This window comes from Trachemys scripta, chromosome 8, assembly GCF_013100865.1.
Source record: "Trachemys scripta elegans isolate TJP31775 chromosome 8, CAS_Tse_1.0, whole genome shotgun sequence".
NCBI classification, from domain to species: domain Eukaryota; kingdom Metazoa; phylum Chordata; order Testudines; family Emydidae; genus Trachemys; species Trachemys scripta.
The window spans coordinates 96809909-96824656 of NC_048305.1; the positions used below are offsets into that span (position 1 = coordinate 96809909).

Sequence of the window (14748 nt, forward strand, 5' to 3'; positions counted from 1 at the left end):
GTTTGTATGGAGTATCTTTAACAAACTTCTATGGCACCAGTCTGCTTGTGTGTTCAGTGCTTCCCTCCTGCCAGAGTATGTTCTCCTAGAACAGTCATTGAAGCTGTAAATCTTGCCCGGGCAGGAACTAGCCCTTTATGCTTGGACAGTATCTATCTTGTTGAGACTGCAGGGGGAATCTTAAACTACTAGGGGGGCATCATTCTGAACCAGAGGCTGACCTAAGATCTGCTATGGGCTTGGACATTTGAACTGGTAGGTGTAGGGTAGCCCAAGGTGAGTAGATATATGGAAACTGATGCATCACCTAGGGTCCCATCACAAATGAAGCGTGACCGTATCTCATTAGATGTTTGCTGTATGTTTGGGCCCAGCGATAAATCTTATGTGCCCAGAGTCTCTCAAGGCTTCTTTGGGTACGTTTGCGCTAGAGAGCAAAAGACTGGAAAGAAAATTGAAGTTCCCTTATAGTGATGACCTAGCAATATTTGGATGATTAAGAGACAGCTTAGCGTCTCCCTTCTCAAAGCACACTAATTCTAACTGGATCTATACTACAGAAGAAAGCAGCATCTTCTGAAGACCTATGTTGGAAGTAATATTCTCCTTTCCTGTTAATGTGGATAGTGCCTCAAGTGTCTCTCCTATTTGCATTTACCTCTGGGTTAAAACAGATTTTAGTTTTCCAATTCTTTTCTAGTTTGGAATGTTTCCTTTTCACTACTAATCTTTGTGGAACTAGAGGCACAGCGACTGCTTTTGCTTTAGTGCCTGTGAGGATGATTCATTGTTATTTCACGATTTTAGATAGCACCCAGGGCAGAGAATGGTTATCACATTAAAACAGACAATAACTTTCCCACTGCAATAGCTGTGTATATGCCCATCCCTAAATCACAATCCTAGTACTAGCTCACTATCTAGGTGTCTCCTTATCATTTAACCCATCCTCCTTACATTTTCAAGAAGGTGACAGGTATTACACCATGTCTGGAAAATTAAATTCTGCTCCTGACCGGCTATTGTCCTCAGTAAGCTCTGTTCTGCTAAGTCGCTAGTAAAACAGCACGTGGGAGTGTTGAATAACGGCGGTGCGCTGAGCTGTTTGTTTTGTAGTTATTACTGTACGCTTACTGGTTTACCCAGCAGTCACATGATGTACCTGTATTGCCAGACAAAGCTCTGACCTCTCCTCTGAGCTGCTGCTGTCCCCACTATTTACCTTCTTTCCCCTAACCACCAGCATTCCATTTTATTTCCATCCACAGCCCTCCTGCAGATCCCTGGGTCACCCCACTTCCTGATCAATCTCCCTTTCCCCTCCCACATCACACACAGGCCCCACACATTTCACTCCACAGGTGAAGTATGATGATGTGCTCCCACAGTAGAGATGGGATTTGTGGGGAAGGGAGACATGTGCCTTGCCAGCAGGGCCAGCTCCAGGCACCAGTGAAGGAAGCAGGTGCCTGGGGCGGCCAATACAAAGGGGTGGCACTCCGGGAATTCGGCGGTGGGTCCCTCAGTCCCTTTCTTCCTCTTTGAGCTGCTGCCGAAGTGCCGCCTAATCGGGTTGTGTTTTTTTTCGCCGCTTGGGGCGGCAGAAACCTGGAGCCAGCCTTGCTTGCCAGCTCCTATTCTTTTACCTCCTGCAGAGGAGGAAATGGTCAGATGATGGACATATGTAAGACCTTAGACCTAAGCCAATGTCCTATACTAGAATAAAACAAACACTAATTCCTTTTTCTTATGTTGTTGGGGAAGGAAGCGGTAGAGGCTCTCTTGCCCGACCCAGTGACTCCTCTCTGAAGATGTGCTGGTGCCAGCGAAGTTGGGTTTGCAGACTACAGCAAAGCAGCATCTGTCCTTTTGCTACTTGCACCCATTGTTGGGTTCACATCCACCAGCAGGGAAAGATAAAGCCTGAGTCAAATAGCAGTGGAGTTAAAATGAGGGGAAAGAAGGGGTGGAAGATACACAGAAAAAGGTGCGGTGGTGGTGGTTCTGAAAGTTTTGAATATTAGGCTTCAATTACCTGGCTCTTTCTTTTAATCCTGACATCAGTTCTTGGGTTTGTTTTCAAAATCCACGCTGAAACTAGAAAGAAAAGGGAGAAGAAAATTCCTGTTCAGTTGGTTTGCTATGTACTCCTGTCAAAAGCTATAGCAGAGGGGCTGGAGTATTATCTACGTTATATAGAGCCCTTTACTACTTCAAAGCATGGCACCAATCCATACTGAGCCTGCGCGCCCCTCCAGGGTAGGTAAGTGTTATCCCTGTTTCATGGACTCTTAGCAGGGCTGATTCTCCTCACACTGGTTCTAACTCTGTTGATTTTTTGAAGGAGGGTCCTCCTACTTTACGCCAATGTAAAAGAGGGAAATCAGGCCTGCTAGGAGTTGGATTCTCAGAAGTGCTGAGCACCTTTGAAAATTTGGATCCTAAGGGTACGTACACTACCATAAAACACCCCAGGCTGGCCCAGGTCAGCTGCCTCAGGCTCGCAGGGCTACAAAATTGCACTGTAGCTATTTGAGCTAGGCCTGGAGCCTGGGCTCTGGGATTCCATGAAGGAGAAGGGTCCTTAATGGTGTCTTTGTTCTGGGGAGAGGATCTGTCTCTTTTCTACCTGCCACACACACATTTGTCCTTGGTTGCTTTGATCTCCCTTTCATCTTGGGGCTGGGTATCATGGCGCTACCGTCTATTTCCTTTCTAGCACTTTCCCACAAACCAAAGGGAGTGTCTTTCCCTGACACTGAAGGCAGAAAGATGAAAAATGGACTCAGGCCAGGTTAGAAGGATGGGCTTTTCCAAAGTGGGAGCTCTACACACACTTCAGCAGGAGCAGAGTCAGGCCGGTGACAAGCACTTCCAGAAAGCCTATGCCAACGCTCTGTGGCAGTTACCTAGTGTGTCTGCAGCCACAGTAACTTCTAGTCTGTTTGTTAACACAGTGACACTCAGCGTTCTGGCTGGGGCCAGCTAGTGCTATTGCAGACAGACCGCCGCCTTTCCTGCAGCTCTGCCAAAGTGCCTCCGGCCCTGCCAGTCCAGCTCCAAGTGCAGCTTTAGTTGTGCTGAGCTGTGTGGTGTTTGCTAATGTGTCCACTAGGGACCAGGCTATGACCATCCAACTCTCGCTCACTTCCGCCCAGAGCCAGAGAAAAGGCTGATGTTGCCTCTCCTGCCATCCATCAGGCCCTGTATCATATGTGTATGACTATAGATTAGAATGACTCTTTCCTGTCTACCTCTGTTTCTCTTAGTAACCAGGTAACACAGCGGCAGTGCCCTTCATGGTGTAGACTCTCATTAAAACAGAACCATCTGAAAGAGACGATCTGCCTGCAAATGGCATGGCTGAACCCTGTACTGGAAAAAAATTCCAAGGCTTTTTCAACTCCTATTAAGTAAAACATTGTGGCTATACCTAAATATGAACAGAACTCATCCTCAGGTAATTTTATCCCCTTCAAAAAATGTAATGACTTTTTAAAGAATACTGCTATGCATTCAATTTGTCTGGCCTCTTTCCTGCTGATTGCTGTACAATAGTTAGTTGTTTATACGTAAAAGTAATTCCACCAAAAGAAAAATATGTATCTTAAATGCTGAAATTGTATTAGCTTTTGCTTTACAAATGGGTGAATGAGATGCAAAGAGGATCTAGCAACTATTTTGATAATGAAATATCTTCCACATTTTAAGATAATTTCATTTTTCTTTTTATATAAAGGTAATGAGATGTACAAAATGTATTTACATATAAAATGACACAGAAGCACCAGAAAAATGTAACTGACGTTATTTGAAATTACCTGTAAACATTGCTTCTTTTAAGCTCTGAATTTTATTTCTCTTATTTATAGAGAAGTTTTGGTGGAATCTCATTTGACTCAACAAAGTCCTCCTCTGAAGAAAGAGGTAATTGATAAAGTATAATTGAGGGGCTTGGTAAAGAAAGTGGAAATCAATAGATACATTCTTCTTATCCACATAATACAAGCAATGTTTTACAGTTTCTTGGGTGGCTTTTCTTTTATTAATGAATATAAAACTGATGGGTATAAGCTGCCTTTTGCTGGTAGGGAAATGGCATGCTATTTGGTACCTAGTACTGAATGCAACATCTTGTAGCAACGGAATCTTTTTGTGAAGGAAGAGACTCATGAAGAATATCTAAACGCCCTGCAAGTTCTTAATGTGTTTCAAAAAAAAATCTCCTATACTCATCGGGGTGACATCTGCATTGCCAACTTCAGCCATTGTTGTTTATTGTCGATTTAAAAATAAAAATGTGAAAATAATAAAATTCAGTAGGAAATATTTGCAAGTCAGGAAGCCATGGCACTTTATTTCTATCTTTCTCACCGCGGTAGCATTGGTTGCAATCATTATACTTAATGTTTGTAAACACTTTTGTGTCATAAACACACATTCTATTTTCACATGCTCATGATTTTCTGAAATGTTTGCCTTTGGAGATGAACGGTTCCCTGTACAAAGGTGAATTGTGTGTGTTTCAAATGGGGCCAAAATCTCAGCAGCAGTGAGCCAAAGACCATGCTTTCATTCATGTTTGTACACCACTGAGCACAGCTGGCACTTGACAAATTGCTAATGAAATGCAAACACTGTGTTAATGCAACCTTACGATTTTGCAGATAACACTCAAGGTCAGGGGGGAAAAAAAAGGTGGAACATACAACTTCATTCTATTCCTTTGGACTGATGCATTATGATAGTCTTTAATTATGTGACTACATACTATTTCTCAAACAACATACTGAAATCGGGTCTTTTCCCCCGATTACTTTAGAAACGTGTGATTCTATGGAAATGTGATGCTGAATTTGTAGACATAATACGGATGTATAAGGGAACAGAGTTAAGGGTTTGTGTTCAGCTTTAACTTTCACATTTCCTGACTTTTGGGGACTTAACTGTGTAACCTTAAAGTTGTAAAAATGCAGTTTGATCATTTCATTTCCTAGGTTTTGCTCTGTATTTTCTTTTTTTTTAATGGTCTATTACAACCCCAACTCTCTAATTCTTTTCTCTGGAAATGTAAGTAGTCATTGTGAGGGTCTATTCTGTAACAATTTCTCATTAGTATTGGCTGTGTCCCTATAGCAGAATGTAACATACTAGTGGTGAGAGGAGGGACACTCCGAGCATGGGGTTGCGTCCCTGACTATCTTGACTAATAACCATTGAAGGACCTATCTTCTATGAATGTATCTAATTCTTTTTTGAGCTGGTATACTTTTGGCCTTCACAACATCCCCTGGCAACGAGTTCCACAGGTTGACTGTGTTGTTTTGTTTAAACCAGCTGCCTATTAATTTAATTGGGTGACCCCTAGTTCTTATGTTATGTGAAGAGGTAAATAATACTTTTTCTCCATGCCATTCATAACTTCATAGACCTCTATCATATTCCCCTTTAGTTGTCTCTTTTCTAAACTGAACAGTCCCAGTTTTTTAATCTGTCCTCATATGGAAATTGTTCCATACCACTAATCATATTTTTGCTTCTCTGTATCTTTTCCATTCCAACGACATCTTTGTTGAGATGGGGCAGCCAGAACTGCACGCAGTATTTGTGATGTGGGGTACCATGGATTTAGATAGTGGCATTATAATCTTTTCTATTTTATTATCTATCCCTTTCCTTAATGGTTCCTAATATTCTGTTAGATTTTTTGGTGGTTGCTGCACATTGAACAGATGTTTTCAGAAAACTTCTATGATGACTCCAAGATCTCTTTCTTGAGTGGTAACAGCTCTAATTTAGACCCCATCTTTTTTATGTATGGTTGGGATTATGGTTTCCAATGTGCATTACTTTGCATTTATCAACATTGGACTTCATCTGCCATTTTGTTGCCCAGGCACCTAGTTTAGCGAGAGCCCTTTGTAACTCTTTGCAGTCAGCTTTGGACTTAACTATCTTGAGTAATTTTGTATTGCCTGAAAACTTTGCCCCTTCACTATTTCCCCTTTGTCCAGATCATTTATGAATATGTTTAGGGTTACCATATCTGAACTTTCAAAAAAGAGGACACTCCGGGGGTGGAGGGTAGCCCCCCCCCAGCCACTCCCTCCCACTTCCCGACCCCTGACAGCCCCCGCAGAACCCCTGACCCATCTAACCCCCCCTGCTCCCAGTCCCTGACTGTCCCAACCCCTCTCCACACCACTGCCCCCTGACAGCCCCCCCAAACTCCCAACCCATCCACCCCGCTCCCTGTCCCCTGACTGCCCCCCTTCTTCAACTCCCCGGCCCCCTTACCGTGCCGCTCGGCTTAGAGCAGATGTCTGGCTCTGCGCCCCAAGGAGCGCCCCACCCGAGCGCTGCCGAGCGGCGTGCTGAGGCTGTGGAGGAGGGGGAAAGCGGGGAAGAGGCTCTGGCCGCCGCTACCAGCCCCGCCGCCACGTTCCCTCACAGGCGCACAGCACCGCCCCCCAGCGCTGCCAGGCGGCGTGCTAAGGCTGCAGGGGATGGGGGGAGCTGGGAAGGGACTTTGGCTGCCGAGGCCCCAATGCGAGCGGTGCTCAGCTGCCCTGTCAGCCTCTTTTCAGTCGATAAATAGCCAACCGGGGGGAAATCCTGGACATTTTTAGATTTTTAGAAATCCCCCCCGGACGGCTATTTAAAGAACGAAAAGCCGGACATGTCCGGGGAAATCCGGACGTATGGTAGCCCTAAATATGTTGAACAGCAGTGGTCCCTGTACAGATCCTTGGGGCACTCTGCTATTTACCTCTTTCCATTGATTGGTGAGGCATGATTTCCCTTTACAGAAGCCATTTTGACTCTTCCCCAACATTTTGTATTCATCGATGTGTCTGATAATTCTGTTCTTTACTATCGTTTCAACCAATTTGTGAGGCTTACCGACCTGTAATTGCCAGGATCGCTTCTGGAGTCCTTTCTTAAAAATCAGCATTACATTAGCTGTCCTCCAGGTATCTGGTACAGAGGCTGATTTTAAGCATTGGGTGACCTACCACAGTTAGTGGTTCTGCGATTTCATATTTGAGTTCCTACTAAACTCTTGGGTGTCAGGGCCGGCTCCAGGCACCAACTTAACAAGCAGGTGCTTGGGGCAGCCAAGGGAGAGGGGCGACACCTGCGGCAATTCAGGGGCGGCAGGTCCCTCACTCCCTCTAGGAGCGAAGGACCTGCCGCTGAACTGCCGCCGCCGATCGCGGCTTTTTTTTTTTTTTTTTCCCCAATTGCAGCTGCCGATCACAATTTTTTTTTTTTTTTGCTTGGGGCGGAAGAAATGCTGGAGCCGTCCCTGTTGGGTGAATACCATCTGGTCCTGGTGACTTATTACTAGGGCCCTACCAAATTCACAGTCCATTTTGGTCAATTTCCTGGTGATAGGATTTTAAACGTCATAAATTCCATGATTTCAGCTATTTAAATCTGAAATTTCACAGTGTTGATTGCGGGGGGGACACAAGGTTATTTGTAGGGGGGTTGTGGTACTGCTACCCTTACTTCTGCGCTGCTGCTGGTGGCAGTGCTGCCCTCAGAGCTGGGCAGCTGGAGAGCAGCAGGTGCTGTCTGGGAGCCCAGCTCTGAAACCAGAGCTGGCGCCAGCAGCAGTGAAGAAATAAGGATGGCATGGTATGGTGTTGCCATCCTTACTTCTGCACTGCTGCTGGTGGGGCGCTGCCTTCAGACCTGAGCACCCGGCCAACAGCCGCCACTCTCCAGCCACTCAGTTCTAAAAGCAGCGCAGAAGTAAGAGTAGCAATACTGCAACCCCCTAAAATAACCTTGCGACACCCCCCCCCCCCGCAACTTTTGCGTCAGGACCCCCAGTTTGGGAAATGCTGGTCTCCCCGTGAAATCTGGTCTTTTGTGTGCTTTTACCCTTTACTATACAGATTTCACGGTCCATGACGCGTTTTTCATGGCTGTGAATTTGGTAGGGCGCTACTTATTACTATTTAATGTAGCAGTTTGTTCCAAATCCGTCTCTATTGACACCTCAATCTGGCACAGCTCCTCAGATTTGTCATCTAAAAAGTACATCACAGGTGTGGGGATTTCCCTCACACCCTCTGCAGTGAAGACTGACACAAAGAATTCATTGACGTTGATGAGAGTTTTGCCAGTCATTTAATGGGCCAGGATTTCTCCTGGGGATCTGTTCCTAGCCCTACCTCTGACTTTTTCTGTTATTTAACTCTCCTGTGCCTTAGTTACCCTCATCTGTAAAATGACAAGAGCTTGCTTTATTTTAGGTTTTATTATAGTAGTGCCCATCACCTTTGTAAAGGGTTTTGAGCTTCCTGGAGGAAAGATACTGTAGTGGAGCAAAGTTCTTCTCATTTCACATTACACTTGAATATGTTCGGTATAGTTCTGAATTTAACGTTTCATTCAGCTCTTGCTCATTATTGCCTCTGTTTCAACTTACTGTGTCACTGGTCTGCTGGCATTGACAGCATTACTAAGGAGTGTGCTGACAGAGAGAGAACACACAGATTAAATCCTTAACAGATTATCCTCAGAGATTTTTGAGATGTTAGAAACAGAGCTGAGGTGTAAAAAGACTTTGGTGAATGTTCATTTTAATTTTTAAACCTAAGTTTGCTCTGACTGAGTTTGAGGCCTTTTGTGTTCGTTTTGCTGCACATATTCTAGTGAACAAGCTTAGTTAGCACAAATCAGCTCTTTGGCGCATGGAGCATCTTTTTGTTCTGTGTCTGTGCAGCACATACCACACTGAGGTCCTGGTCCGTGTCGAGGGTTTCTAGGCAACACCACTATACAAATAATAAATAATAATGAGTAGTTATGAAACCAAATGTTAAGATCAGGTGTTTACCGAAAGGACATTCTAAATCAGGGATGGGCAAACTATGGCCCACGGGACATATCCAGCCCGCAGGACCGTCCTGCCCGGCCCCTGAGCTCCTGGCCCAGGACCCTAGCCCTCGGCCCCTCCCCTGCTGTCTCCCCTCCCCAACAGCCTCAGCTCGCTCGCCCTACCGCCGGCGCAATGCTTTGGGCGGCGGGGCTGTGAGCTCCTGGGGCAGCGCAGCTGCAGAGCCCGGCCTGACCCAGTGCTCTGTGCTGCGTGGTGGTGGCAGTGTGGCCCAGCTCCAGCCAGGCGGCGCGGCTGTAGCGTTGCCAGCCACCGGTGCTCCAGGCAGCGCGGTAAGGGGGCAAGGAGCAGGGGGGGTTGGATAGAGGGTAGGGGAGTTTGGGCTGGTGGTCAGGGGGTGGGAGTGTGGATAGGGGTTGGGGGGGGAATAGGGGGTTGAATGGGGCAGGGGTCTTGGGGGGCAGTCAGGAATGAGGGGGGGTTGGATGGGGCGGTGGGGGGCAGTCAGGGGCAGGGACAGGGGTTCCGGGGGCAGTCAGGGGACAGGGAGAAGGGGTGGTTGGATGGGGCAGGGGTCCCAGAGGGGCTGTCAGGGAACGGGGGGGTGGGAGGGGGCGGGGGGCCCCCGGGGGGGACAGATAGGAGGTGGGGGCTGGGCCACGACCCCCTCCCTTAACCGGCCCTCCATACAATTTATGAAACCCGTTGCGGCCCTGAGGCCAAAAAGTTTGCCCACCCCTGTTCTAAATAGTAACCAACAACAATGTGAATTCTCAATTTTAAATTATACTTGCCCGTATGTGCACTTTTGTTTCTCAGTGCCATAAGACAGCCAATCATGTAACAAAAATGATACCATGTGATCCATGAAACTAACCAACACAGCACATGTTTTGAATTTCAAATATTTCCAGTTCTTCTTTGCTCAAAAGCTTTGGGAATAACTTTGAAGAATGAATGAATGTGAGAATTTTGCAGTCTGCTTAAACTGCAGTTTATGATGTCCAACTCACTTTAACCCCCGCTCATCACTTGTGAATCCTCTGACATTTAGTTCCCTTTTATTGTCACAGATCGCTGCCAGGAATGCAGTGCATGTTTAAGTTGTACTCGAAGATGCCTCTGTATCTCCATTATTGCGCTGCTTGCACTCGGCGTCGTAGGTGCTGTCATTGGTTTTGCCGTCACATTTGGACTCCCGCCACCCACTCCTGGTCAGTCTGTTATTTTTTTCTGTCTAAACAAGTTAGTTAATCTCCAGCCAAAGTGCTGCTATTTTTTCAATAAGTTAGACGTAGAAGGTGCCACTTGAAACCTGGAGACAGGGGAGAGGAAGAGAAGGAGAGAGCTGAATTTGCTCCATTCCAAACTCTTGGTGACAAGCACTACTTTGAACATAAACTTGTCCTTGGAGCTTTAATAGGATTCTTGTAACTCTCTAGTACTTAGTGTGGGTGGCGTAATCACATTTTAATACACTTAGGCCTCTAGTGTAGTAAAGCGTGTTAGCAGGTAGGATCCATGTATAAATGGACCATTGGTCAGTTCCTGGGTGGCAGCTGAATTCCTGAAATTCCTCATGTTTTTCTTCTGGTTAAAAACATCTTTTTGGTCTGGTCCTTGTGCTCTTGGTGAATGTGGAAATGTCTGTTAGATCTGGTGACCAGAGAGCAATTGTGACAAATCAAGACGGGTGGGAGGTATTAGGCATCTATATAAGACAAAGCCTCAAATATCAGGACTGTCCCTGTAAAATCTGATCACCCTAGTTAGATAAATCAGTATCTAAGCTCATTTATCTCCTGATTTCTTTTCAGTGAACCACTTCTGTGTGACTTCAGGTAATCAGACTGGCTTTTTGTGTGATGACAGAGTGACTTGCCTTTCAGCCAGTCAGATCTGCAACAGAATCAGAGAGTGTGTTAATGGAGAGGATGAGCAGGAGAAATTATGTAGTAAGCTTTTTTTTTTTATAAACATCTTCTCCCTGTGATGGTTTGTCCAGTCCTCCTGTGCATGCTCCTCACAACCCCTGGTTTCCTCAGGTCCCTCCTTACTCAAAGCTTACTTTAGCACAGAATAACTGACTAGAACCCTTCATAACCCAGCTGCTGAATGACCGGTTTGTTCAAGGCTGCACCAGGAGTCTGTGGAGAACCAGAAATAGAAGAATCCAGGTCCCTTGGTTTGCACTTGTGAGCCTTAACCATGAGGCCTCCCTCCTCCTTTGATGAAGTTATTCACAATATGATTAAATAGCCCTATTGACAGAGCATCGTGTTAGCATGTGGAAGATCTGGTTTTGATTTATGGTTCAGTCAGCTACAGAACAGATGGTCTTGTTAATGTAGCGGACAGGGATCCAGAAGATCTGGGCTGTACACCTGGCTCTGCTGCAGACTTCCCATGACACTTTGGGCAAGTCACTTAAACGCTCAGTACCTCAGTTTCCCCATCTTTAAAAGGGGAATAAGCATATTTCCCTCCATCTACCAGGGGGGCCATGTAGTTTAATATTTTTCAAGTGCTTTGAGATCCTTGCATGGAAGGAGAACAGAGAATTGTAAAATAATATTAATAGCTAATAACTGGTTTCTCAGCCATTGTATTTATGTCCAACTGTTGTTGAGTGAAGTTAGACCATTTCACTATCTCCAGGTGTCTCATCTTGTAGATGATTTGCCCAGTAACCTGCCAGGATACTTGATCTTCCGCTGCAGCAACCCTGTGTACTGGATCTATGCTGATAAGAAGTGCAATGGCGCGAACGACTGTGGAGACTGTTCTGATGAAAAGGGGACCTGTAAGTCAGCCACTTCTTTTCACTGATGTAAACAATAGTTAAAGGGCTTGGTGTTTGTACAGGATGGTGGACTGACAACCACAGAGACTGACATCCTCCTTTTACCCACAAGATAGATCAGGGGTTCTCAAACTTTTGTACTGGTGACACCTTTCACACAGCAAGCCTCTGAGTGCGACCTCCCTTATACATTAAAAACACTTTTTTTATGTATTTAACACCATTATAAATGCTGAAGGCAAAGCGGGGTTTGGGGTGGAGGCTCACAACTCGCAACCCCCCATGTAATAACCTCACGATCCCCTGAAGGGTCTCGCCCCCCAGTTTAAGAACTCCTGAGATAGATAGAATGTGAGTAACAACAGTGCAGACTTCCTCACGTCATCCCACAAAGCTACTTCAACCTTGCCCTTCATTCAGGCTCTATGACCCGCTCAGTCCTTGGTCTGTCTGCTGAGACTGTCAACAAGCATGTCAGATATGGTGGTTTTGTTATGTAGACATCTGTTCAATGGCCATTGGATTGTCACCACCAATTTAATTTCACTTACGCTGCCAACCAGACATCTGATGCTTATAACTCTTGATCACTAACAACTTGGGCCATATTCAGACTAACGACCTAGAGGTGAAAGGCTTCATAGCCCATTGCCAATCCCCTGAGCCATTCATTCTCTGGTGTACGCTGACTTTGGATTGATTTTGTCTCAAAGAATGACTGTAGCCAGCAGTGAAAATTCAAAACTAATGGCTGATTCTTATGAATGTTTACAGCAGCTTACTAAGTGCCAGTGGAATTTAACACACCTGAAAAAGTTCGTATTTGAAAATTGAAGCTAAAGGTTGGGATTTTCAAAGCAGTCTAGGAAAAGTAGAAACATCTTCCACTGAAATTAATGGAACAGTGTGTCTAAATCACCTAGACTGTTTCAAAAATCTCAGCCACAACATGCACACCTGAACTGATGCATATCAGCAGTTGCATCTAGAATAGCTAGTTTCAGATATACAGATAATGTATTACATTCAGGTAATGGCATTTGTGTGTCATGAATGTTAACTGGCTGCTCCTCTCACTGGTAGCTAACTGTCCCTGACTTCTGGAGATAGTACTGACTGAGGGACCCTTTTACATGGCAGGTTCGTGTACCCACCAGTATCTACTGCCTCTAAGAAATTAGGTGGCTGCTTAAGGTTAAATACTCTGGTGCTGGATGAAAGCTATTCTTTCTTGTGCAGATCAATGTCTACTAGGTGAGAGTTCAGATCTGCCAACGTAAAGTCTAAAACGTAATGTGTAAGAAAAGCAGAAGAGCTAATGTTTTCTTTTTCACCCTAGTGGCTAGCTGCCCTCCTTGTGGGACTCAGTGGTGGAGCTGCACACCAGTGTTTTTTGAGTATTGCACCTGCATTCCCAGGGCCCTCTGCGGAGACAGAATCCAGCACTGCTCAGACTGGTCTGATGAGTATGCCTGCAATAGATGAAGTGCCAAGAGGTAGCTACGCCCCGCAGGGCATGGTCTGCATTCTCACCTGCGAGCCTTCTCTTCCTGCTGCTTTAATGCCCTGGGTTGAAGCTTTTGTCTGAAAATGACATGGCCTAGTGGATTCCTGACTACCATGCAACAGCACTGAAAGGAGGAGGAGCACTGTATACCAGACTCAGCACAGGACTGGGAGCCAGGAATCGCACAGTTCTAATCCTGTGTCTCTTGCTGATTCACTGTGTGATCATGGGCAAGTCGTTCACCTTGCTATGTCTTGGTTTCCCCATTGGTAAAAGGGGGATCATACTGCTCTACCTCCCAGGGTGTGGTGATGGTTAACTAGTTACCACCTGTAAAGTACTTTGACGATACAAAATGCTAGCTATGGGTTGAGGTTGTGATTGTTGAGTTGTATATGCAAGTCTGCAGGGAGAGGAGGGAAATTACAGTAGACAGGGACTCTGTTTTTCTTTCCTTTTTAGGGAAAAAAATGACAAATACAGATTAAATATCAACTAAAATAATAATAAGACCAAAAGGTGACCTCACACTCTTTTTGGTTTTGATAACAACAGTCATTGCTAATTGATCACTAATCTGTTAGCATGAAAGGAGGAGAAATTCCCTGAGTCTTTTATAGCTCTCAACTATATGAAACCAGGTTGCAAACACTCATTGCTGTCTATCTATTTAAAAAAATAAATCATGGTAAATTTCCCCTGAAATTAAATTGGGTTTACTTCTTTTCTGCAGAACTATTTCTGATGTGAAAACGAGGGGAAATTTTAAAATAATGCTTTTAAAATAAGTGATATTAAAAATTCTACCTGTATTCTTCCATTAGTTTGTTATTGTGAGGGACAGAGACACCATTTGTTAACAGTACAGTATACGTTGTGTTGTAGTGTCCCCTTTTGTGACTGATCCTAAAGCAGTCCCTCCAGGTGTATGTGTAAGACCCAGTTGATCATCCCAAGGTGAAATAGTAGTGGCTTTATAGAGGGTCAGGTGGACAAGATGCAATAGTGAGCAAAGGGCCACCCCAAAAAGTGAGGAGCACAGAAATGTACATTAGAGTTGGGTAGAACATTGTGAGCTCTGCATGTGTGCAAGTGTTACATGGGAGCTTCTCTAGCACTGAACTTCGATTGTCCATCATCATGTCCTTTCTGTGCTTCAGCATGTAGGAGCAGGACATCTTCACAATCCCCGAGCAGAAAATCCAATACTCTGTGGCAGAAACCAGCTGCCTAAGTGAATGACCACAGCTACCAAGCAGAACACAGAAATAGCTACAATTTCAAACAGAGGGAAAGGCAAAGAGGAGAAACCCACCTTACAAAACCACTTCTCCTGCAAAGCCATTTAGCAACAACCTACTAAAGGCTATCTAGCTGTCGGGCTTCCAGAATGGTCCCTCAAGTGGAATATTGCTTGTTTTGCCTGTATTATGTGTCTGATTTGGATGGTCAGTTTATGATGGTAGGGACCTTATCTTCCTTTGTTTGTTTGTTGCTCAGCTAATAATAGCCAGAACAGAGGCAGAAATGGAAACAAGGATTGAAGCAAGTTTGCCGTTGGGGGGTGTGGCAGAATGTTGGGCA

At 45.1% G+C, this 14748-nt stretch overlaps 1 protein-coding gene across 1 annotated transcript; it reads left to right on the forward strand.

Annotated features, from left to right (window-relative positions):
* The first annotated feature begins 2803 nt into the window (after positions 1–2803).
* Positions 2804–13891, forward strand: LDLRAD1 (low density lipoprotein receptor class A domain containing 1). Its single transcript, XM_034780098.1, has 6 exons — positions 2804–2929; positions 3873–3927; positions 9928–10068; positions 10672–10809; positions 11529–11657; positions 12997–13891. Exons 1-6 carry the CDS (start codon positions 2804–2806, stop codon positions 13140–13142), a joined length of 735 nt encoding a protein of 244 aa, XP_034635989.1. The 3' UTR covers positions 13143–13891.
* The last annotated feature ends 857 nt before the right edge of the window (positions 13892–14748 follow it).